This window comes from Raphanus sativus, chromosome 6 (assembly GCF_000801105.2).
Source record: "Raphanus sativus cultivar WK10039 chromosome 6, ASM80110v3, whole genome shotgun sequence".
NCBI lineage: Eukaryota > Viridiplantae > Streptophyta > Magnoliopsida > Brassicales > Brassicaceae > Raphanus > Raphanus sativus.
In genome coordinates, this window is record NC_079516.1 from 8,011,068 (window position 1) to 8,036,132 (window position 25,065).

General features: G+C 33.2%; 5 protein-coding genes across 5 annotated transcripts; 1 reads left to right on the forward strand and 4 right to left on the reverse strand.

Annotated features, from left to right (window-relative positions):
- The first annotated feature begins 1,139 nt into the window (after positions 1–1,139).
- LOC108830561 (non-specific lipid transfer protein GPI-anchored 20) lies at positions 1,140–2,174 on the forward strand. Its single transcript, XM_018604163.2, has 3 exons — positions 1,140–1,543; positions 1,667–1,693; positions 1,786–2,174. The coding sequence occupies exons 1-3, from the start codon at positions 1,207–1,209 to the stop codon at positions 2,040–2,042; spliced, it is 621 nt and encodes a 206-aa protein (XP_018459665.2). The 5' UTR covers positions 1,140–1,206; the 3' UTR covers positions 2,043–2,174.
- LOC108839330 (proteasome subunit beta type-2-A) lies at positions 2,144–3,854 on the reverse strand. Its single transcript, XM_018612114.2, has 3 exons — positions 3,617–3,854; positions 3,414–3,537; positions 2,144–2,590 (listed from the first exon to the last, which is right to left on the reverse strand). The coding sequence occupies exons 1-3, from the start codon at positions 3,772–3,774 to the stop codon at positions 2,258–2,260; spliced, it is 615 nt and encodes a 204-aa protein (XP_018467616.2). The 5' UTR covers positions 3,775–3,854; the 3' UTR covers positions 2,144–2,257.
- Positions 3,855–6,452: 2,598 nt separating this feature from the next.
- LOC108836874 (vicilin-like seed storage protein At3g22640) lies at positions 6,453–8,665 on the reverse strand. Its single transcript, XM_018609973.2, is given in 7 exon segments — positions 6,453–6,823; positions 6,908–7,226; positions 7,317–7,595; positions 7,598–7,627; positions 7,812–7,892; positions 7,979–8,154; positions 8,267–8,665. Coding segments are annotated over 7 exon segments (1,455 nt in total). The 5' UTR covers positions 8,646–8,665; the 3' UTR covers positions 6,453–6,632.
- A 1,317-nt stretch (positions 8,666–9,982) lies between these two features.
- On the reverse strand, positions 9,983–11,431 carry LOC130496982 (probable rRNA-processing protein EBP2 homolog). The gene is made up of 2 exons (XM_056989752.1): positions 11,329–11,431; positions 9,983–11,093 (listed from the first exon to the last, which is right to left on the reverse strand). The coding sequence occupies exon 2, from the start codon at positions 11,091–11,093 to the stop codon at positions 10,197–10,199; it is 897 nt and encodes a 298-aa protein (XP_056845732.1). The 5' UTR covers positions 11,329–11,431; the 3' UTR covers positions 9,983–10,196.
- Positions 11,432–15,993: 4,562 nt separating this feature from the next.
- Positions 15,994–18,751, reverse strand: LOC108835103 (serine/threonine-protein kinase STY13). Its single transcript, XM_018608401.2, has 5 exons — positions 17,735–18,751; positions 17,316–17,637; positions 17,048–17,222; positions 16,838–16,972; positions 15,994–16,441 (listed from the first exon to the last, which is right to left on the reverse strand). The coding sequence occupies exons 1-5, from the start codon at positions 18,036–18,038 to the stop codon at positions 16,235–16,237; spliced, it is 1,143 nt and encodes a 380-aa protein (XP_018463903.1). The 5' UTR covers positions 18,039–18,751; the 3' UTR covers positions 15,994–16,234.
- Between the last annotated feature and the right edge of the window lie 6,314 nt (positions 18,752–25,065).

Genomic DNA, 25,065 nt, shown 5'->3' on the forward strand with positions numbered 1-25,065 from the left:
TATCGAGTCTTTCAATAGAACTTCTGAGTAGGCATGGGCACGGATCGAATATTCGGGTTTTTGAAGGTATTGGTGATTTGATTCGAATGTTACTGATATCTAATTTTCCGATTTTCTTTGCTTCGGAAAATACGGTATTCGGAAAAATGGATATCCGGAAAATAAATAGATATTTGTGGATATTTGCGAATACTTACGCATATCTTATTTGTATTAATACAAAAAATCTTTAAAAAAATTGATACAAATTGGTTTTGTAAAATATTTTTTGCATGATATAAAAGATAAAAATTAAAAGAAGTAGTGAATCTACATATTTTGTAAATTTTTTAACCTAGTTAAAAATTATAATAACACAAAACTTAAGAAAAAATTATAATTATCATAAATATTTTATCTTCCTTTTATGTAATACTTTTATATAAGTAATAATGTGAATAGAATCTGTCAAATCAATATGTTAGAATAATAATTATATAATTTTATACATTTAGAACTTTAAATATAATCAAGATATACATGCATTTATATATTTATGGATCGGATTGGATATTCTCTTCCTAATTTTTTAAATTTAACGGATAAAATGTCCAGCCTTACTTCTGAGTGATAAATGTCGTATGAATGAATCTTGGTAAAGTTTGGACCTATCTTGTGATACTTGTTCTTGTTTAATAATTCACCAGATGGAAAAAAAATCTTGGTAAAGTTTCTTAAACAAAGACAATTCTCTTCAGTTGTTACATTTTTCTTTTTTGTATTACTTTATTCATGGAAATTCAGCATTAAAAACTGTCATTTTTTTGGATCAAAAAAAAAAACTGTCATTTAAAAACTGTCATTTTTTTTTGATTAAAAACTGTCATTTAAAATGCTCTAATGGCGCTTTTAAGTTAAAATGGAATTTCTTGATTAGTTAGTTACCAAAACAGAACCAACCATGGAAAGTGGTTCATCTAACACAATCAAACACCAGTTAGATAGCTATCTACCACACTCCTCTATACACGTGTATGCACCTCACTGGCAAGTCACTACCACAAACGACCCTATTAACGGAAAAAAGAACACAATTAGTTATAGTAGTTGACCTATATTGCCTCGTTCCCTCCACTTTTGTCTACCTATAAAACCATAATTGCTTACTACTTCATCACAACACTCCTTCAAACGCAAGAACAACAAACAAGCTTTAATTGATCTACAATGTCCAAGATCTCAGGAATAACGATCGTGTTAGTGGCCTTAATCGCAGTGCTAGCTTCTTCAGTACGTAGCCAGCAACCGCCGCTTAGCCAATGTACTCCGTCTATGATGACCACCGTAGGTCCTTGTATGAGCATTTTAACCAACAGCAGTAGCAACGGAACTTCACCTTCCACTGATTGTTGTAACTCATTAAAGTCTTTGACTACCGGAGGAATGGGATGTCTCTGTCTTATTGTCACCGGAAGCGTTCCTTTTAATATCCCGATTAACCGTACAACCGCCGTCTCTCTTCCACGTGCTTGCAACATGCCTAGAGTCCCTCTTCAATGCAAAGGTAAATACACTACAACATTGCATTTTTATATTTTGTCAAAAAAAAAAACATTGCATTTTTATGTACCTGATTAAATCAATTATATAATATTTTATTTCTGATTTTCTTATATTTTTGGAACAGCCAATATTGCTCCAGCTGCTGCTCCTGGTAAAAACAATTAATCACATCACTATCTCGATTATATCACATGGTTAGTTTTGCTTGGACGATTAACTGATTAGAGCTTTTGTTTGGAACAGGACCTGCTGGTACATTAGGACCGGCGATGTCTCCAGGTCCATCAACAACTCCCATAGTTCCAGAGCCAACTCCAGCAGCTCAGACGCCACAGTCCGATGCAACTAGACCTTTTACACCAACCGTGGACGGAGCTGCTCCTACGTCTGACGACGAAGGAAGCACCAGTCAACCTTCTCTCACTCCTTCATCCGCCTATGCTCTCTCACCATCTCTTCTCTTCTTCGGAGTCAGCCTCCTAGCTCTCAAATTCTACTGATTCCACTTGCTTCCCTTTGTATTCCATATGTGATTTCATTTATGCTTTGTGTATATTTGTTTTGAGACATTGTTTTGGGTGAGATTTTACTTCGTACTGTCTGAAGAAATATATCATTTGCTTGATGCTCAATGTTTGATTCTCAAACTAAATAAAGAAGTCAGAAACATAGTCTCCAAAATAAAAGCAAATGTAACAGCATAAAGCAAACTAACTCAGACAGCAGCAGTAGTGACGTCCTGTACGGACTGGCGCCAAGCGTAATCACGAGCTCCGTCTTTGTCAACAATCTTGATCACAAAGTTAGGAGGCGCAACGACCAGTCTTGATCGGATCTCAAGTATGCATTTGTCGACCAGTTCGATGGCTTCCTCAACAGACATGTCGGGGCGGTAATGCCTGTCCATGGTGGAGAGGGAGAAGTAAGAGCCGTAGCCGAAAGCTCCCTTGTCAACTTTGTGAAGGGTTGCAATGTAGTCGATGTAGTAAAGGGATGCGCCACTCTCATTGTCGTAGCCAGCCATCAAGATATTCACGGAGTACGGATTCTGATCGAAGACAATAAAAGCAAAAAGAAAAAACAAAGAGAGATCTTAAATTTGTGGACATCAATGATAAAATCATAAACATAATAGAAACAAGAAACTCCACAGAAAAGGCCATCTGGGTCTATTGTGACAGCTGACAAATACGGTAGAAAGCATTTCTAGCCTTGAACAGTCTAAAACAAAGCTTAGACATGAGAAACCTTCAACCCGAGTTCATCTTTTGCACAAAAAATAAAAGATGCATCAGTAATTTCAGTCAGACTAAAACAATTTAAGGAAACTTGAGAACTCTTCCAGTGTTCAGTTCTCTTTAGACGATCACTACCATGCTTTATATGCCATTCAAGCACAAAACAATTCTAATATGATAACATCCTTTATATGACACTCGCACTGCTTTAAATGACATTCACGCACAGAACACTTCCAATATGATACCATGATTTATATGAAAATAAAGCACAGAGCCTAACTAGACAATTCACATATGAAGCATGATTTATATGAAAATAAAGCACAGAACTTAACCAGACAAAACAAAATATGATACAATCATAAGTAGATAACATGTCAGTAAGTTCCTTTTTAAGATTGGGATACTCACTCACACTACAATTCCAACGGTGAAAAACATAGGCATTTTTTTCTCAGCCACATCTCTTTACTTAAATTGAAGTCCTACCGAGGCAAACCTTAACTAGACAATTCAAACTCACAAACTTAAGAAATAAACTATCAGTTACAGAGGAAAGCTTCAATTTTTAATTCACAAGAAAGCTTTAAATGTAAACAATCCCTCCATAACATGAATCAAAGAGGAGACCTTTCTCAAAGCAGTGGCGAGCTCGCCGCGAGTGAAGTTGGCGGCGGCGGCAGTAGTCAAAGGGATACCGTTGCGGAACTTGTACAAGGACACGTTCTTCTGAACGTACTCCGTAAACTGAACCCTAATCAAACGTCCCCAATTCGAAACTATAAGCACTATCTATAGAGAGAGAGAGAAGGAGAGAAAGAGGAGCATCTTACCGGTCGCCAGGCTCGCCGCTGGCAGCAACGAGCTTGTGAGAGTCAAGAAGCATGATCTTGTCCTCGTTGTTTTTGTGGAGGAGTATGCTGTGAACCGCCGATGTATCCGCCGCCACTATCGCGAATCCCTCCCCCACTAAACCGAATACACACTCCATCTTCTTCTACAGATCTCTTTTGTCCCTCGATTTCGATTTCGATTTCGATTTAGCTTTTTCTCCGGATGAGAAACGGATCTTATAAGAAAGGAACTAAAAAAGCGTCTTGCACAACAATCCTTCTTTCTTCTGTGTCCTTCCGGTTCTGACCATGCCTAACCGAACCGAACCGAACTTTCGGGTTTTTAGGTTATGTTCGGTTATGGGTTCTAAACCAATTGTCAAGTTTTCAGACTTAATCTATACTATTAAAAGGTAAGCAGTCTTGAAAAATCTACCTATGAAAATTGTTTGGACTCTTTTTTTTAATTAATAATATTATAGTCCACCTTATATTTTACCTATTAATGTTACCATAAATTTCTCTAACAATTATTTAGTGTAACAATACATTATCTTAATCAATCAAAACATCTACTCCTATTTATAAGGAACATTACTATAATTATATTAATTGATTTTATCAATCGATTTTAAAAAGCAATACAACCAAACAATATAATTAATCTAATATCAAGTGGCAGTTCACAAAACTTATCAATTTTATTATAAGATATGTATTTATGATATTACATTATTACTTAGATTTACATAAAGAAGTAGTATAACGAAGCACATAATTTATTATGTGTTTCGACATATAATTATATTTTTTTTTACCACGAGAAAATCAGAAGAAAACTAGAAAAATATTCGAAAATCCAAAAATACCGATACGAAAAACATATCCGAAAATTCAAACAAATACTCAAAAAAATCAAATATATAAAAAGGTCTAAAAGTTTACCTAAAATTTGATTTGAGAAACCAAAAAATACATAAAATTTTATCCGAATATCCAAATTTTTTTAAAAAAATTGAGATATTACCTGAAACCCGAAACTATAACCGAAAACACAAACCTAAAGTTAAAAATTATTTGTGATATTCAAATATTAAAATACACTTAATATACACTTAATATACACAAAATATGTTGGGTACCTTAGACACCCAATCGGTCTTGGATAGGACATGGACTCGATAGAGACTCGTGGGTCCAAAAACACCCAATAGGTACTTGGACCAAACCCGAACCTGTATTTCTGGGTCAGTTTTGTTCCAAATTTATAATAATTATAATCTTGCTTAATTTTTATTTATATTCTTATGTTTTATATATATATATATATATATATATATATATATGTTCTAAAAAAAATCGTGAAATATAGTTATTTGATACTAAAGTAATTTTTTGATTTTTAAAATGATTGTCTTGCTTAATTTTTATTTATATTCTTATGTTTAATACAAAACTATGAATTTTCTCATAATGTTGTCTCAAATGATTTTTTTATTATTTTCTTTCTTTTACTATCATTCACTTAACAGTAAAAATGTAATACAAAACTTTTATATTTGTGTGTATGTGTGTTTTAATTTAATAGATTTTAAGAATCTTATGAATGTACATGGTATTTCCAAAGTTGAGTATTATGAGTAAAACTAAAGAAAATCGATGTCCCAATAACAAGAAACTTTAATATAATAGTTATAAAATCTATAAAAACTAAACTTTTTGAATAACAAGAGATTTACATAGAATTTAAAAGTCCATAAACCAATAACAAAGAATTTTAATAAGATTGTTAAAATCCACGTACCAATAATAATGGATTCTCTAAATTTTCTAAATCAATTAAAATTCAACCACCAATAACCCCCTAAAAATATTTTCACCTAAATTAATAATATTGATGAGGAACCCTATAAGGAATGTCAATATGTATAGAATGATCTAACATACACAAATCACTCCAATCACTTATTCTAATTACTTCTCAATTTATTCCCTCAAATATTTTATTCCCATTTCTGCCAGTTATCGTTTGCTATAAACGTAAACATCCTCTGAAATAGAATATTCATTCATTTCATTCATTATTCTCCACCAAAGCTTGTTCATGTAGTTATGGATTTCAGATCGTAGCCTTTGGTGTGACAGGAATCTTGGCAGTAGCTTTCGTACTTCTAACCTGTTACGTTCTCGTTGACAAATGCTGGCGCAGAAAAGACGTTCCTGATAGAGTCTCCTCATCCGGACGGTTAAGCAGCGACCATGATGATTTCATGTTTTACTCACCAGAGTTCAGAACCAGCGGAGAAGGAGAAGAGACGATCTCTCATCAATGCTCTGCCTGTCTGAATGAGTTTCACTTAAGTGAGACAGTTAGGGTTATACCACAATGTTTGCATTTGTTTCATATAGATTGTATCGACCCAAAAAACGTCAGTTGCCCTCTGTGCCAAACTAGGTTTTCTTGTGACTCAAGTGTACATGCGGACGAGATTACTGCTCCCAACAATTCACCAGAGATTGCGTTGCACACCGTCGTGATTAGAGGGAGGATGAGTATGAGATCATTGAGATGGGTATATGGAACGGTCATAGCACCAGTAGTGATGGAGATGGTCCAAGTTCATTATGTTGAACAGTTGCCGCTTGGCTTTTTTGTTTTGTTTTTCCTGTTTTTTTTTTTCCTAAAATTGTTTTTCTTGTTTCATTATATAATTGTTTTTATTATTCTTAGTGATATTTTGAGATGGCTTTTTATTAGTTATGAATTCTATTGTACGTAGGAACTATGATATAAAATTTCACTCTCGTGTTTTTATAGAAAAATCCATCCAACCAATAATCAACACAGATACGGAGGTTTTATTACTTATAAAACAGAGGGAATCCGTTACAAACACATGTACAACTCAAGAAACTCTGTAGGACAGAAGTTACGGAACATCGCCTTATTTTATTACACCGTCAGGCATGTACTTAACCTTCTTGTATTCTTTGACCTTTTGTATCAGATGCATTCTCAGAAACCGGCTAGGTTGAAGATCGATTGAAACGAGGGCTTGGGTTTCTCTGGAAATTGATGGCTAGGAGTCGTAGGTGCAAAGTGGGAATAGTTTTGACTCGTAAACAACTTCTCTGCCATTTTGCCTCCCACACCAAAGCTCAGCCTCGTTGCAACCGTGTCTAGGTTGCTCAGCATATTATCTTGCCCTATTAGCCCAAACCAAACAATTGTCAGAAACTAAAAGAAAAGGAACTTTATGAACTATCAATTAAAGAACCCTTTTTCTTGACCTGCAAGGAACGTTCTTGTGTTGTTGGATGCATGGATACCAAATCCTACCGCGACATAGTTCTTATCCTGTGAGAGTACAGCAAACGGATGACCTGCCGGAAGGATAAAAACTTCGCCTTTACACACGCGTGTTACAATCTTGTGTACTTGTCCACTCATTTCTTCTTCTACTTCCTCTTCTTGTCCTGGTCCGAACCAGGGCTGTTGTTGGTCTCCCTGGAATGTATAAGGACTAGCCATCTCGTAGCGGGCGCAACCATTCTCAACAAACGTTACAAACGTTGTTTCTGAATTATATTGCGGAAGGAACAATGACCCCTGCATATTTACACAACCCCAATTTTTTTCATTAGTGATTGATTGATCCAACAAAACGTCGGAACCATATGAAAATTATTGATTGCAAACCTGTGTCATGTTAACCCAACCGACGGCGATGCCAAGGTCTCGGAGTTGACTAAACCTTTTAGGATTTGCTTCGCGGTAACGACCAAAGTCGTTGGAGTAGATTGCATCTTGTGCAAGGAGATTGAAAGGGCTCCCGAACGTGCTACTGCCTTTGTCTTTGTGCTTGTCTTTTTTGTCCTTGTGTTTGTTTGAAGAAGAAGTAGCGTGTTCGGTAAGTTCCTTGATCTGGTCTGGGGAAATTCTACGTATAATCCCTTGTCCCATTTGTTGTTGTGGTCCCTAATCAATCTGCCTAGCAATTCTTCCGGTATCTATAGATTCCATAATACAAAACTCGTAACCATAAACACTACAATCTTCAAGAAAAAAAAAACCTAAACACTATTCTTTTCTCAAAAGAAAAAATAAAGACCATAAACACTATTCTAGACTCGTATGTATGTTAAACATAACATATTAAGGGGGAGAGATGAAAGCAAGTTATAAGAAGCATACGTTGAAACTGGCCGTGAGGACATCTTTACTGAACGCAGTGAAATAGGATTGGTGAAATTGGGAACGAGCAGGGAAGAAAACCTGAAGAACAATCGAGTTTTAAACATATTTAAATAAATAAGTGCAAAAAATAAATAAGATGTAATAAGATTACATAATTAAAAGACCTGGAAGTGTCCAGGAATATTGGATGGGACGGCGATCTTGGCGAGGCGGAGAGGAACGGTGTCGTTGGTGTTCGCATAAAAGTGTGTGACGCTGGAAGGGACTTTCACCACATCACCTTTCGTTATTTGAAAGGAGTCATTTGCCTTATCCGTCACAAAACCAATCACTCCCTTCCCTGATATGATTTTAATCAAATTAAGTTATCTTTAGTAACTTAGTACTACTACTAGAGTGTATGTCGTAAAAAGATAAAGAGGTTTTTCAAGAATAAAAAAAATGGATAGAACCTTGTAGGACTACAAACACGTAATCGGCATCTAAATGGTGAGGAACAAGGAAAGTGTTAGGTTCCATCTCCTGGGTCAAGAAGCGGTAGTTTTCTATTCCACGGAAGAGAGTCGATGAGCGTTTAGTGAACTTGGGCAACATTTTCACAAAACCATCCTTTGACTGAAAGAAATTCTTGAAACTCCACTGCCCGAAGTGGTACGGGTTCTTTGTCGTCTCTTCATCCCATCCCTCGCCGGAGCCGCCACCACCGGGACCTTCTTGTCCCTCTTGCTGTGGTGGTTCGAACTCTTGGACCTCCACACGGAAGGCCAAGCAGTGGAAAACAGCCAAGGATATGAGAAGGAAAAGTGTTATGGTTAATTTGTTGATCGCCATTTTTTCTTTTTCTTGATTTGTATTTCTTTATTGAAAGAAAAGGATGGATGGTTTGGTTTATATAGGAAAGAGAGATTGACATGCATGTTGACGAGTGTTCGTATACAACAAAACTACGATCGATCACACTCGAACGTTTATCCAAACTCTAAAAAAATGGATGAAAACATAAAACTAGAAGTTTGTGAAATGATAAAAAATGGATTTATTAGCATTCACAAATTTTATAGAATTGGTTTAGATGGTGAGAAATATGTATGTGTTTTTAACATTTAAGATGATAATCATATTTAATTCACAGTCTGCTTCTAAGTTCTAATAGTTCTGTGTTCATCAAGTGTATTTTTTTTTGTGTGATAAAAATGTGTTTACAAGTTAGTGTAACAATTTGATGTTATGAAAAATACAAACATAGAAGATAAGGATAACATGCACTTGGGTGGAACCGAACGTGGTACGGAAGATAAGTACCACAAGGATTCTATGACGTTACTACGTGTCTTATCACCAGGTTTTGTTGCACTTCGAATAGCATGACTAAGACACTCGCATTTTATTTTATTTTATATTTTAGTGTGTGCGTCGTCATGCTTCTATGATCAGAAGTATATCGTATTTGAAAGTATTTACATCACAGATTTACCTCAAATGTTACAAAATCCTTTTTCAACATAATCCTCAAATGAAACCCAGCAAAAGAGAAGGAGGGGGGGGGGGGGGGGGGGGGTGCAATAAACTAGTTGTAATAGGGGAGGGGGGGGGTTGTTTATTGCGAAAACTAGTTGTAATAGGGAAGGGGGGGGGGTTGTTTCTTGCGAAAACTAGTTGTAATGTTTAATGTTTTCTTCTAAGAAAAAGTTTTGAAGTGCGTATATTGTTGCAATTTCCTGAATATCTCTGAGGAAAAAATAGGTTTGGACCCAATAAACTTCCCGAGATCCATACAAATTGTAGAGGTCTGGAGGAAGAGGGAGTCACAGTTACAGATATGTGCTTACTTTTGAGTTTGAGAAGATGTTTAGTAACTATGAGAAAAACCTTACACATATTAATTCAAAAAAAAAAAAAAAAAACCTTACATAGAAGAAATACACCAAGAGAGAACTTTATCTCCTCCAAATAATGTGTTGTATTCACTCTCCCATAATCCGACTACAGTGCATAGGATATTAGCTAGCAAACCATGTTTGGTGAAAAAGAACAAAACAGAATATATCATGCGCACTGAATGAGAGAAGGATTGTTTTAACAGATGGCTTTAGTGAACTTTAAATCCATTGTAGAACTCTTCTAATAAGCACTTGTGAAGTACTTAAAAAGTTTATTGTTAGATGATAAATTTAAAAGACTGATTAACAGAAGAATTTTTTTGAAACACATGGACCTTTGTTAATTCAAGTAATCATTAGTACAACATTGCAACTAAAGATATTGGTCCTAAAAGCCCTTACTCAAGAGGGTCTTACAAAACAAGAACAAAAAACATTCTCTCAATACATAATCCAAAGATGAACAAAACAGTTTATGGGTTTATAGATGAACAAAACTCGTTCATCTCTTCTGTCTCTTGTTTCCACCAGCTTTGCCACCACGAAACCCGCCTTTGAAATCATTAGTAGTCTCTGCAGTGTTCTGCTTGCTCAACCCTTTCCTCCCACCATGACCAAACTTGGAGTCCCTAAACTCCCTCTTCTTATTATTCATCCTCGAAGCGGTCTTCCCTTTCCCTCCTGACCTATCACCAGGAGACACACCAGGTCTCTTCTTACCACCACCACCACCTCTCTGAAAACTCTTCCCATTCCCAAACTCAAGATCAAGCTCTCCAGCACCTTTCTCACTAAACCCACTCTGCTGCCTCTGTTTCCTCCACTTCTTGACAGACTCAATCTCATCCTTCTTCTGCTTAGCCCTCTCCTTCATCTTCTGAGACTGAACCTCCTTAGCCATCTTCTTGTTATCCCTAGCTTTCCTCCTCTCTTCAGCCTCCTCCATCTGTCTCTTCTCGTAAAGAAGCTTAGACTTCACCTTCTCCATGTGCGTGTCCGACTTCACCATCTCCGCGTAGTAATCCCCCGGTCTTAAAAAAGGCAGCCCCATCTCCTGGAGCTTCTCGAAGGCCTCCCTCGTTCCTTCCAAAGCTTGAGTGTAGAAAGCCATCTCTCTAGCGAGGTCGTCGTTTACGTCGACGGCGGCTTGTTGTCCTTGCTCGATCTCGACGGTGAGCTTGTGAGTCCAGTCAATATCTTCTGGCCAGCTAATGTCTTGGAGCTTGTCGAGAAGGCCATCTCTGTTGTAGACAGCAGTCTTTGTCGGCTCGGCTAACTTCTCAGTGATCTCTTCATCTGAATCTGAAAGAGATTCAGCTTCAGAGTCGGATGCTGGTTCGTCTTCATCAATCATGTTCATCTCATTCTCTTCCATAAAATCATCTTCTTCAAATGACATCTGCCCCATAGAAACAACCATTACAGGAACATACAGTTTAATACAAAACTAAACAACAACACAAATCAGTTAAACTTAAGTTTTGAGTATCGCACAATGTACGGAGGAAAGATTATAGCTTTACTAACAAACCTAGGTGAAGTCTCTATTACAGTAAAACGTTACTTTTGAGATTACTAAGAAGATATACTCTTAAGATTGATATGAACCTTTCAAGCGAAAGAGAAGCACTTACGGTTTAACAAAGAAGAAGATTGAAGAACTTCGCTTGAGATGAGAAGGGTTTTAGAGGTATTGAACGACGGCGCTAGACGAAGAAACAGAGGGTTTAACCCTTTTCTGCTTTATTCTAAAAAGGGAAAATTCTTTAAAAATACACATACTGAATTTCTTTTGCTGAAAAAATACACAAACTTTTTTGGCTTCCCAAAAAATATACAAATTAATTTTGATTGTCCATAAAATACACTAACTTTTGAATTTTAAAGGTTTTACACCTCGATTTTAACGGTGTAAACAGTGACTAACAGAATAGTAAGACGCCGTTAGACGCCGTTAGACGCCGTTAACTCTGATTAAAAAGTTCATGTATTTTATGGACAACCAAAATTAATTCGTGTATTTTTCGGGAAGCCTAAAAAGTTCGTATATTTTTTCAGCAAAGTTAATTTAGTATGTGTATTTTTAAGGAATTTTCAAATAGAGTTTGGATATTTCATATACTATTCAGAGGCTAAATATATGGACCCAATACATATCCAAAATTTTATATTTGTAAACTTTCGGTTTGGTTTTGGACCAAATATTTTCGGTCTGAAAGATCCATATCCAGAAAAAACGGCCTAAACCCGACCCAAAGACCTGAAAAAACACATTCTCTATCACATGATACAGATCCGAAATTTTATATTTGTAAAATATCTAGACATTTTAGCCGGATTCAAAAACTTGAGTCGGAACTGACCCAAAGATATTCTGTCCAAAATCAAACCAAAAGTTTACAAATATTTGTTTAGTCCAATTTAGTCGAAATCTATCATATATATCTAAAAATTCACAAACAACTCTAAATTTTACATTGGAAGTTTCATATTAATTAAAAATGTTTCTGTTACAAAAACAAAACTAAAAATATTGCAAAAATAATAACAAAATTGTTAGCAGAAAGATCTTGTCGAATTGAATCTATTCGTGTCGATTTTATTAGGCCCATATATATTCGGATCAGTTCTTTTTGGTTTTAATTCTTTCAAGTGGAAGAGTTTTGGACCCAACAAATACTTGTAAACTTTCGGTTTGGTTTTGGACCGAATATTTTCGGGTCAGTTCCAATCCAAGTTTTTGAATCCGGCTAAAATGTCAAGATTAGGTCTAGATATTTTAGCCGGATTCAAAAACTTGGATCGAAACTGATCCGAAAATATTCGGTCCAAAACCAAACCGAAAGTTTTCAAATATAAAATTTTGATATGTATTGTATTGGGTCCAGATATTTAGCCTTTGAATAGTATATGAAATATCCAAACTCCATTTGAAAATTCCTTAAAAATATATATACTAAATTAACTTTGCTGAAAAATACACGAACTTTTTAGGCTTCCCACAAAATACACGAACTAATTTTGGTTGTCCATAAATACATGAACTTTTTAATCAGAGTTAACGGCGTCTAACGGCGTCTTACTATTCTGTTAGTCACTGTTTACACCGTTAAAATCGAGGTGTGAAACCTTCAAAATTCAAAAGTTCGTGTATTTTATGGACAATCAAAATTAGTTTGTGTATTTTTTGGGAAGCCAAAAAAGTTTGTGTATTTTTTCAGCAAAAAAAATTCAGTCCGTGTATTTTTAAGGAATTTTCCCTTCTAAAAACAAAATATATTTATATATTTAACTGAAAATAAAGGAATATATGTACGAAAATACAATATAACAATTTTGCAAAAAAGACCTCTAACTATAGATACTTCGTTTGAAAGGCTAAATTTATATTTTTTATGCCAAACGGTCCTTTGATTTCGTTTCATCCCCTAGACATTATTTGCGAAGTGATTTGCCATGTCCTCTCTACAATCATCTTCGCAAAAACAAATGTGACGTGTCTATTAAAATTGATGACATGTCATATAGTTAAATATGACATGTACAATTACAATTAATGCTGATATATATTTTTGGAAAAAAATTTAAAATATGGCAGTAACTCATATATTACATTTAATCTTGATTTATATTTTTGGTAAATTTTTTAGAATATGGTAATAATTCATAAATCATCATTAAAATAAATATATTCAAATATGACATTTTTAATTTCGAAATATTATTTAATTTTACTTTTATAAATATAATGTTTTTATTATCTAAATTTTCTGCATTTTCAAAAAAATATAAATTTTAATCGTAATATCATTAGCTTATTTAGATATCTATTTTTATAAATATTGTTTAGTTTTAGTCTTTGCTAACTATACAATTTTCTATGATTTTTAGTAATTTTGTATAAGATAATATAATACATTTAACCAAAAGAAATAGATAAAACAATTATCTAAGATTCTAATTTTAAATATATACATTGACAATAAATGGAATGAAATCATGACTAAGAATATATTTGATTTTTACATACCCCTTATTAAAGGCACAACTCAATATATAACCATTAATTAATTAGAAAATCATCACGTAACATATATTCTTTTCACATAATATTAAAATTCATATTTAGTTATGGATGATCATAACTTATTCTATTTTATTTACTTAAAAACTAGAATATAAAATTATGATTGATGAATCTCTATAATATTATTTGAAAAACTATTTTTTTAGTATTAGTGCCCACGTTGATTATTACGACAGTTAATTACAAAATTATCATTACTGAATTAAAAATATCATATTTAATTGTTAACAATATATAAAAAAATAGTTTCCTTTTTTCTTTATATCTTTTCAATAATGGAAAAGTGTTAAAAAGAAAATTATAAATTAAAAAAAACGAAAAATAAATATCATACATAATTTGGTTATATAAAAAAAGAAAGTTAACCAGAGGAATGACCAGCTTTTGCAGGAAATCAAGAAATTGCAAGAAAGCTTTCACAATTCACAGATCATTCATGTACCAAGAACGGAGAATTCAAGGGCGGATTGTCTAGCACGAGGGTGTCAGACAGCAATCGTCTTTCGTCGTTCACATGGATGCTGAGTTACCTAACTGGATTACGGAGTCTATATGAGTCTGTTTTCTACTTGTCTACAAAAAAAAAAAAAAAAGTTAACAAAAAATAATCTTGATATTAAAAAAATATTCCATTTTAAAAATTATCATAAAATAATAATAAATATTATAACAGTAATAACAATATTTTATTTATATCAATCTATTTTATTAGATGATTAAAGATAATTTAGATAACATAAAAATAAATATATTTAATGAAATAAAAATCTTTTTAATTAATATTACTGGGTTATTTACTTATTTTCTTGCAAAATATTTTTTATTAAATTACAAATTTTCTTTTACAGTTTCTTTATATTTTTATTAAACTATACAAATTTAAAAATATATGAATTCAAAGTAACTTAATATTTTATTTATAGAAAATGATTTCTCAAAAGTATATCACAATAAATGTTTTGGGTATTTATTTTTTAACATTTTGAAAAATAACTTAACAACCATTTAAATGCAAATGACAAAACTTAATCTATTAATAACAAAAAATATTATGGTTGAAATTTGAAAAGTAGATCCAGTCCAATAGATCCAAACAATAACCAAATTGACTGGACATTATATATGTAAAATCATAAGTTTAATTAAAATAATATAATATTATTTATAACAAATCATATAGATAACATAAAATGATTTAAAAATAATATAAATCAGTTATTATGATATTATTTTTTAACCCTTTTCTGCTTTATTCTAAAAACAAAATATATTTATATATTTAACTGAAAATAAAGGAATATATGTACGAAATACAAAATAACAATTTTGCAAAAAAGACCTCTAACTATAGATACTTCGTTTGAAAGGCTAAATTTATATTTTTTATGCCAAACGGTCCTTTGATTTCGTTTCATTTTCAATAAAATGTAAAACTATTTTGAAGCAGAGTAGAAACAAAACTTTTGAGACATGCTCCAAACCCTACGAAACAGGTGAAGAAGTTTGTGAGTTAGTCATCACTTTGGACTGAACAAAACACTCAATCTTGAGTTTTGCTTCTCTCATACCTTTCTTCTCAAGCACTTCCACAGTTCCACCAACATTTTGTAAAGCTTTCTCTAGGAATCATTCCTTTCCGCATCGCCTCCTCAAAGAACAGGCTTGCTTCTTCCAATTTCCCGCTCATACACAACCCTCTAATGAGAAGAACATGCGTGCCACGTCGATACTAACATCGTTTCTCACCATGTGCTGCAGCAAGACTCCAATTGTTTGATATTTTTTGGGTTTAGTAGACGGAGTTGCATCGGAGTTGTTTCCTTTGCTTAGTTCGCAACTCAAGGGAAAAAAAGGACCATCGTCGAGCTGAAGCGTTGCTCATTGCGGCATATGGTGAAACTCTTAAACCCACCAAACTGTTGTGCACGCCTCAAGACTCAAGAGTTTGTCTCCTCTTTAGTCGATCCTTAACATTGTTAACTTGTTAGTTGTTGTATCTCTAGTTTTGTTTCGGAATCAGCCTCTTCTAGGACTGAAGTTTATATCTAAGACTCTCTGTTAACTTTAGACAATGAATTGTAAATGGTTCTCTTCATCTCTTCTCTTAATCATCTACATTCATCAGAACATTACTAAGATCACCTACTTGGCCTAAGTCACTAGTTCTTCGGCTAATCTAATCGAGCATTGCTTCTCTTACGCATTTTATCAATACCTTACAAACAAAATAATTGTTATTTGATATTTCAGTTGTATACTGAAAGCAAACGCCAGTATTAGTATTCACAATTGACAGAAATTGTATAATACATATTCTTTTTTTTTTTAATAACGAAAACTTTTTTTTAATCTCGACAGATTAACGAAGAAAAGAAAGACAGAGCATTGCTCCAAAATTCAATTCTTGAAAGGTAAGAACAAGATGGATGGAGAAAGGAGGTAAAAAGGTAAATTTATGGACCACGACCGGAGACAAAGCAGAAACAGCCAGGTCTCTGATCTTCCGGGATCATTCCGCCGCCTTTGGAGGTGTCGACTCCTTCAAGCATCTTCACGACTTCCTCCATCTCCGGTCGTTTCTCAGGATTCGCTTCCCAACATTTCTTCATGATGCTTGATAATGATGTCGGACAACATCTCGGTATGTCCGGTCTCAGATTCTGTTCAAACCATTATTCAAAACAAATCATCTTAGACTAAACCGAAACCAAACCAAATTGTATTTTTATAATTTTAGAATCTACAATAACCGAATAAAGATTTTAGCGTAGTGTAACCACTCACACACTAAACCGAACTAATAAACCAGAATTTTATCATATATTAGAAACATGTACGTTGTTGATGTTACCTAAACCGACTTTAATCCAACTCTAATGCCATGAAATTAATCAGAGCGGAAACTAAAACCGAATTAAAAATTGGTTTAGTACTTGGTTTTAGTTTTTCTTCTATTTAACCGATAAAACCATTAAACAGCGATATAAACCGAAGAAATTAAACAATAACCGGATTAACCAGCTCTAGCGGATATATATATTTGAATTTTCACTAACCTGACGAACAACAGCAGAAGAAACATCAGCAAAGCTGAGATCAGGATAAGGCATGTCACAACAGTAAATCTCCCACAAGCATATCCCAAAGCTGTACACATCGCATCTTCTGTTGTATGGCTTACCATCAAGAACCTAACCTCACAACAATAGCACAAGAATAAGATTTTGAAAAAACCAAAAGAGAAGATGTTGTTATGTTTCTTTTACCTCTGGAGCCATGTATCCAAGAGTACCAGTCTCTCCAGTCATGTCCTTTGGATTCTGAGCCTCAACTCTAGCCACTCCAAAATCAGCTATCTTTAGATTCCTCTGATAATCCAATAGCATGTTCTCTGTTTTCACATCGCGGTGGACAATTCTCTCTGAATGCAAATAACTTAGCCTGTCCAAAAAAAAAAATCTTGGAGTCAGTCAGACTCATGAAGAATGAAACAAAACAAAAAAGAGTTGTGTTTCTTTAAAAGTACATTATTACCCTCGGGAGAGATCAAGAGCGAGCTGAACAACAACTTTGAAAGCGAGTTTCCTTCTCCTGTTACGGAACAAGAACTGTTTAAGAGTACCTCCAGGAAGATACTCCACAACCACACAACAAGCTCTCTGAGGCAACGAGTTCTCCGTCTCTGCTGACGATGGTATCTTCAGATTCGTTGTTCCCATTGATGCTCCAACAAACTTTGTGACATTGGGATGGTCAAGTTTATGCCAAACCGCAACTTCTTGTCTAAATGAAGCACGTAGAGCTGAAGTCTCAGCCGCTGTCGCGTAACCTTCTTCTCCCCAATCAAGCACTTTCACTGTCATTACTCAACCAAAACACTTACAACGGTTAATTCACAATCTCTAAACATAAATACAAATGAGTTTTTATTTTATTTTATTTTGTTATTAGACCTGCAACGTCTTGACCATCATAGATGCCTTTGTAGACAATACCATAAGCACCACGAGCAATGACATTCCTCATCTCTAATTTAGCCAAGTCAATCTCCCAGTCTTCCTTAGGCTTTGGGTTCTTCTCGATGTTTCTTGACCAAACCCTACTCAGATGTTTTTCCAGCTGGATGTCAAGATTCTTCAGATCGATCTTGTCAGCTCGGAAAATCATGTCTTTCTTGCTGTTGTTCCCAACAGCAGCAGCAGCTCTGCTTCTGAGGTTGTTTTCCGGTGTAGCTTTTGTCTCACTTGTTTGTTCCATTTTTTCGTTTACTTTCTTCTAAAGCAAAATCTCAGACACAGAGAGTGGAACACAACACAACTCAAACAATCACCAAACAAGATTCTGATAGAAAGTTTTCATCATTATCAAATTGTTTTTTTTCCTTAGAGAATTTCGCAAATATTTTAAACAAAGAAAACCTGAACTCATTTATTTTTTGTAAGAATATGTTTAAACTATTACACCAACCTCAAGTTTGTGGACATTTTCTTCTGACATCCAGATTCTAATATATATTTGAAAAGACTATTTTTTCAACCAATAAGAAATTCCACAAGTTGTCTTCAATAATAGCGTTGAAAATTCAATTAAAATGAGAAAACAAAATTCAAAATGGAAAAAACAACAATAACCCTAAGAAACCGACGCCTCGACCACCCAGAATAAAAAAATATATTAAAAAAAAAACTAAATTTTCTACAAAATCATATAAACCCAGAAACGTCACCAAAATTTCAGAGATCAGACGTTATCAATCATCCACTAGACCATGCAAAGAAAAACACATCGAAGAGATCGGCAGAAGAAGAGATTTATTTCTCCCTCAAAGAAAACAACCTCAGAGAGATGAAAACAGAGGATTGTTTTGAAGGAAAAGAGATCTGAGGAAGGAAAAAACAATAAAGTAAGAGAATCTATGAAACGATGAAGGAGAGGAGGAGCGTGAAAGACGGAAAGAAAGAATGGCTTTTGATTTGATGTCAAAGCTGGTTATAGGGAGACGTATTTGCTATTTGTTCCTACTCAGAGAAAAATCTTGGCCCCATAAGGCAAAAATATTACCTTTACTTGGAAAGACAATATACCAAGACAATTACATGTACGTAGACCACTTTTTGTGGATGTGTATATTTATTTGTTTTTATTATTTGAAATTGTCTTAAAGGTAAACGGAGTATTTTATTGATTTGTTTAGTCCAAATAAGTCTCGTAGTGGAATGTAATATATGTATATTATCATGAATGACGATATTTTTTTTCTTTGTAGCTTTTTCAAATGAGAATTTCTTTTTATTTGTAAGAATTCATGGATTAAAAGAAAAACTTATATTAACAGCATTTTTTGTCCTGTTTTTCTTAATTCTCTTTATTTGTAAATGATTTCTTGCGTTTTTCATTTTTAATTTTTGGTGGTTGGTTTCTGACTATTTCTACTATGAAAAAGAATCTTTTTTTTTGAAAATATCTCTTCTGCCATATATTTTAATATATATATATATTAAAGTATATGGCAGAAGAGAATATATATCTTTTTGCAACTTATTTTCTATTGAAAGCATGAAAAAAATAGACCAGCTTAATTTTCGTGTTTTGGATTTTGGCCTAGTAGGAATTTAACACATTAAGTTACAAAACTTTTAAATAGTTAGTAGAATAGCGATTGGAAAGGGAGGGGAGACATCGGAAACGATTGGAATCATCTAGTTTGTTGATTTGATCCAGAATTGTAACATCCTGGAAATTATTGTAGGATTTACTTCTTTGAAGCTTTGAATCTGGTTTTTGATATTTGTAGTAGCGGTCTAAGATTCAACTGAGCGATAGTTTTGACAGTGGAGTCTTGCATTCCTCTCAGTCCAGAGGGAGTAGATTGTGAGTTTCCAGACTAAGCAACAAATTCTCTTGTACCAAGCAAGCCCCATGAGAGATTGCATGGCTGAGATCTAAGAAGACCATGTTTTTGAGGGGCTGAGACCTAGGTGCATATAAAAAGCTGTCTAGAGAGCTGAAGAGTAAGATCACTCAAAGTGATCACGAGATTCAGTATGAATGGAGTAAAGAGGACACTCAGGGTCCACATTCAGTCCCCATTGTAGTGATGATCCTTAGTGGGGAAATGATTGAGAGTCACCAGCCAGGCCATGAAATTATACTTGGGGATTCCTCCTTTACTCTAGATAACATGGTTCCAAGGTACCTTAGTTCCATGATTTTTTAGTATGTTGTAGATCCCACCAGTGTCATATTTTTCCTAAACCGCATCGTCCACACACCGACAAGTAGTATCTGATTCTATAGTCAAGATGATTGAAGAGAGTAAAGCTTGAACAATAACCTGTTTATCTGATCTTGCTGGTCGAAACGCCACACTCCATTGTGATAGATGTCTTGTAGAGTGGTATTTTGAGGGACGCCCATTGAGTTGGAGAATGAAGGCGTCAGGAAAATAGAGATAACACCAAGCAAGAGACAGTTGTTCGGACAAAATCTCACCGAAGCTTCCTAACCAATTTTTATTTTTATCTAGTTGAAAGTTACATCTCTGAGGCATAATAGTTTTCTAACGAACCATGGTTAACGCTGCTTTGCTTATGCTTTATTATCCAAAAACTTAATATTCACCTTTTAGAATTTCTTGATAAACCAAGCAACCCAAATAAAAAATACTAAACAGTAAGTAAATTCCAATAAAAGTATACAATTTTATTTTAAAGTTCCAGTTTAAAAGAAAATAAGTTTTACAAGTTGTGTGTATTAGAAAAAAAACTAATTAGATTATCTATTGTTTTTTTTCTTCAAGTAATGTCGTCTAAATTTGGCATCGACTTAAACAATTACAGTTACAAAATTAAAATGGCCATTAAAGCAATTAAAAACGAATTATCTTTTTGTAATCGACGTATTTTCGTTTTCCTATGCAGATAACTCAATGAGAAAAAAATACTAATACTATATTTGTGAAAAGTTTAATAATCAATTAAAATTTGATTTCGATTGGGCTCTAACCTGACAGAAATTAAATTGACATATAAGCATGATTTACAAGTGAACAAAAAAATTGGATCTTCTCTCCTACTTATGCATGGTTTGCAAAAAACAATATACATGTGAAAAGATAAACATACTAAATTCATGTTAGAGTTAGCTAGTTAGATAATCTGTATCGATGCACTTTCTCCGTACCGTACCGATTGTTTTGAGGATTCTTAAATTCAGAACAGAACACACACACGTGTTAAAAAGGGTAAATTTCCGTAATACTGTATTAATTTTTTTGGACCAAACGAGAACTATTTTCATTTTCCCTGCCATCATTTTTCCCCCTGCTATCATTAATTTGTTTTAGATGCCTTTTTCTCTGATTACGTAGCTATAATATACTATGTGTAAATTAACGTTCTTACAACCACGCATTTTTTGTAACATCCATTCAAATAATCAAGATTTCTTGAGAAATACATATAATCGATAATCGAGATTGTACATAAATTTAAATTGAAATAAAAAGCTCGATAATTGGTTACCCCATTACGAAAAGAAAATACTAATACAGAAACAAAAGAGATCAAGTTCTTACGTGTGTTATACTACCGTTGTGTTATAAAATCTGTAGAATATTATAAGTATGTTTATTATATACGATATAACAAATTTTGGTAAACTATAGTCTTTAATAAACTTTTTTTTTGCTTAAATCTTTAGAAGGATAATTTTGTTTAGTCTTTAGTAAACTTACAGGTAGTAGTTAATAATTTAATCAAAAATAAAAAAGCTTGATTGAAGGATATATAGGTCCATATTTACTTCTTGTATAATAATTAATTAATGAAAATAAATAAAGAAAGGTTGACAAAAAAGACGAACCTAATAAAGCGAATCCGAGTTCAAATTCTACCGACCACACGGATATGAGTTATTGCTTTCGATTTATTTGAATATCCAGGAGAGGGTTTATCCGTGGGCTGTACCTCCATCCGGGGGTTAGGCTTGTGTCATCATTGATCCGGGTTTAACTCTTTAAGGTTAAAAAAAAAAGGTTGACAAAAAAGAAGAAAGAAAGAAGTATGAAGAAGAAGTAAAAGAGTATTTAGCGAAAAAAAAGAAAAAAAGGTAAAAGAGTACGATACGTACAAGGCGAGGTACCCTTTAGTATTCGCTGGTTCGTCACTTCGTTGTGTTTTGTCGTGAAACGAAAGAGATAAGGTTGGCATCTTTCTGATGCCTATTTTCGAGTTTATGACTACGCCTACTTATGACTTTGTCGCGTCTTCCATTTACTATGCTTTACAGATAAGATTTCAATTTAAAACAACACTCTATGGGTTCTCTTTTTAAGTTTTTATTTGCGATCACGATGATGATTAGTGACTACTAATGACTCATATATCAATATATTTTTAACTTTTTTTTGAAACACCTAATATTACATTAAAATAGGCTCTAAAAAACACTAGAAGGGATACATGTTTTTAAAGCGGATAGATCTTAAAATCCGTATTAGAAATTTGATAGTATTTGTATTTGTAAATTTAGGAAAAAAATATTTGTAAACGTAATCATATTCAAATTGACAAAAATAAATTGTATTGATGATAATTGGATCCCAAGATCAATGATCAAAACAAGGATGAAACTTAAACTAAGAACAAGTTAGCAAAACGAGGTCGAAGTGTTTTTTTTTTTAGTTTACAAAAAAACGAGGTCGAAGTGTTTCTAGTGAGAGAACACAAGGTGGAATGTATGTGTGTGTGTATCGGAATATGAATGTCTTATTTTCTCGTTTTCTCCTCTTTTTATAATCGGTATTACACCGAAATCTCCTTTTTTATTTTTCCAGTACGATTTCAGTGATCTTGGGGTACTACCTGTTATTGTGCATATAGGAGGTCTACATGGCATATTGACTCGGTTTTATAATCTTGCATTAGTTCGACGTAACCTCGAAGTCCATGGACCTCCAGATCTGTTTAGGTCGAGACCAAGCTAATGAGGGTATAACAAAAGAAAGTCTCTATAGTCCCATTGTTGTCCTTATCAACATGCTCCACAAAACGAGCGAGATTTTCATCATCAATTTAAATGCCTATAAGAACATAACTGTGGGGCTTATGTTGGTTGGAGTCTTGGAGATAACAAACAATCAAACATAAAAGCTACTGAAACAGAAATGGGTCAGTATCGTGTTTGATTAAAAGTTATAAATGTTTGACCGTGAACTTGGTTTTTGTAACGTAAGACACGAAGCTAGACTGACCTCTTATGGGCTTCGCTCTCTCATGCTTTGAACTGTATTCTAAGTGGATTTGGTATTTGGGTTCAACAATTATCCTCCAACCCTTGAATGGGTTTGGCACATTCCAAGGATGGATTTACTATGTTTTCCACATCTCTTTCATCCTGATAAATAACTGTGGCACAATCCCCTAAACTATATTTGAGAAGTGATTTTGCCACATGTTTTCTCTACAATCATTCTCACAAAAATAATATGACATGGCTACTAAAATTGATGACATGTCTTATAGATTAATATGACATGGACAATTTTTGCCACATGTCTTCTCTACAATCATTCTCACAAAAATAATATGACATGACTAATAAAATTGATGACATGTCTTATAGATTAATATGACTTGGACAATTATACTTAATTTTAATTTATATTTTTGGTAAAATTTTTAAAATATGGTAATAACTCATATATTACATTTATTTTCGATTTATATTTTTGGACTTTTTAAAAATATGGTAATAACTCATAAATCATCATTAAAATAAATATATTCAATTATGGCATTTCAAATTTCGAAATATCATTTAAATTAAAAATATTTCAAAAATATATACATATTTTTAGAAAATTACAAAAATTAAATAATAAAATCAAATTAAAGCGTAAAATCATTAGTTTCTTATATATATCTACAGATTTTATAAATATTTTTTAATTTTAATTTTTGAAAATTATGGAATTTTCATCCCCTAGACTATATTTGAGAAGTGATTTTGCCACATGTCTTCTACAAATCATTTTCACAAAAATAATATGACATGGCTATTAAAATTGATGACATGTCTTATAAATTAATATGACATGGACAATTATGTTTAATGTTAATTTATATTTTTGGTAAACTTTTTAAATATGGTAATAACTCATGTATTACATTTATTGTCGATTTATATTTTTGGACTTTTAAAATATGTTAATAACTCATAAATCATCATTAAAATAAATATATTCAATTATGGCATTTCAAATTTTGAAATATCATTTAAATTAAAAATATTTCAAAAATATATACATATTTTTAGAAAATTATAAAAATTAAATCATAAAATCAAATTAAATCGTAAAATCATTAGTTTCTTATATATATATATATCTACAGATTTTATAAATATTGTTTAATTTTAATTTTTGACAATTATGCAATTTTACATATTTAATTAAAATAAATAGATTGAAAAATCTACCTAAGATTATAATTTTAAATATATACATGCACATTCTTAAATATATTTCAAAATAAACAAAATTGTTTTTATCTTAATTTTAATGTTCAGTTAAATCAATTTAAATTAAAATATTAATAAGAAAAGAAAATTTATAATATTAATAAAAAATAAATATAATTTATATTTATCTGTTAGAAAATATTTTTAAAATTTTTTTACTGCACATGGTGCAGGAAAACACCTAGTTTACTCTGATAAACGAAGATAAATGTGATTATGAACTCGTCAGCATTTCTGAGCTCCACCGGCACCAACATGCTCCCTAAATGATTTAAAATACAAATAAATTATTAGAATTTGAAGATAATTTCGTCTCATAGAAAAAAATTCCCTTAGCTCAACATAAATTTTAGATGGTGTTAACATGAAACATCATAAAGTTTTTCCCTGAAAAAGTATTCCATCTGAAAAGATAAATTTGTTTTAAGCAGTTCACTTAGATACGGTTGGATACACGCTTAAGACATAACCTTTGGTTTATATGTACAAAAAGGTATTTTTTTTTATAACCGAGTATCCGGCCCTACCATAATGATCTAGACTAGAGACCGAAGCAAGTAAGGACGCTGTCAGAACGTTACCATGTGGCTTACTGTGAATGGTCTTCAGTCTCGGGCGCTGGAAGGCCGCATGTAAATCTACCAGTGGTCCGGTTTTGAACCCAGTTGGCGGAACTCACAGCCGTGAGTCCTTTACCATCTGAGCTAGAAGCCCCGGTTCAAAAAGATGGTTTAACGTCCGAGTGTATCCTGTATACGAATAA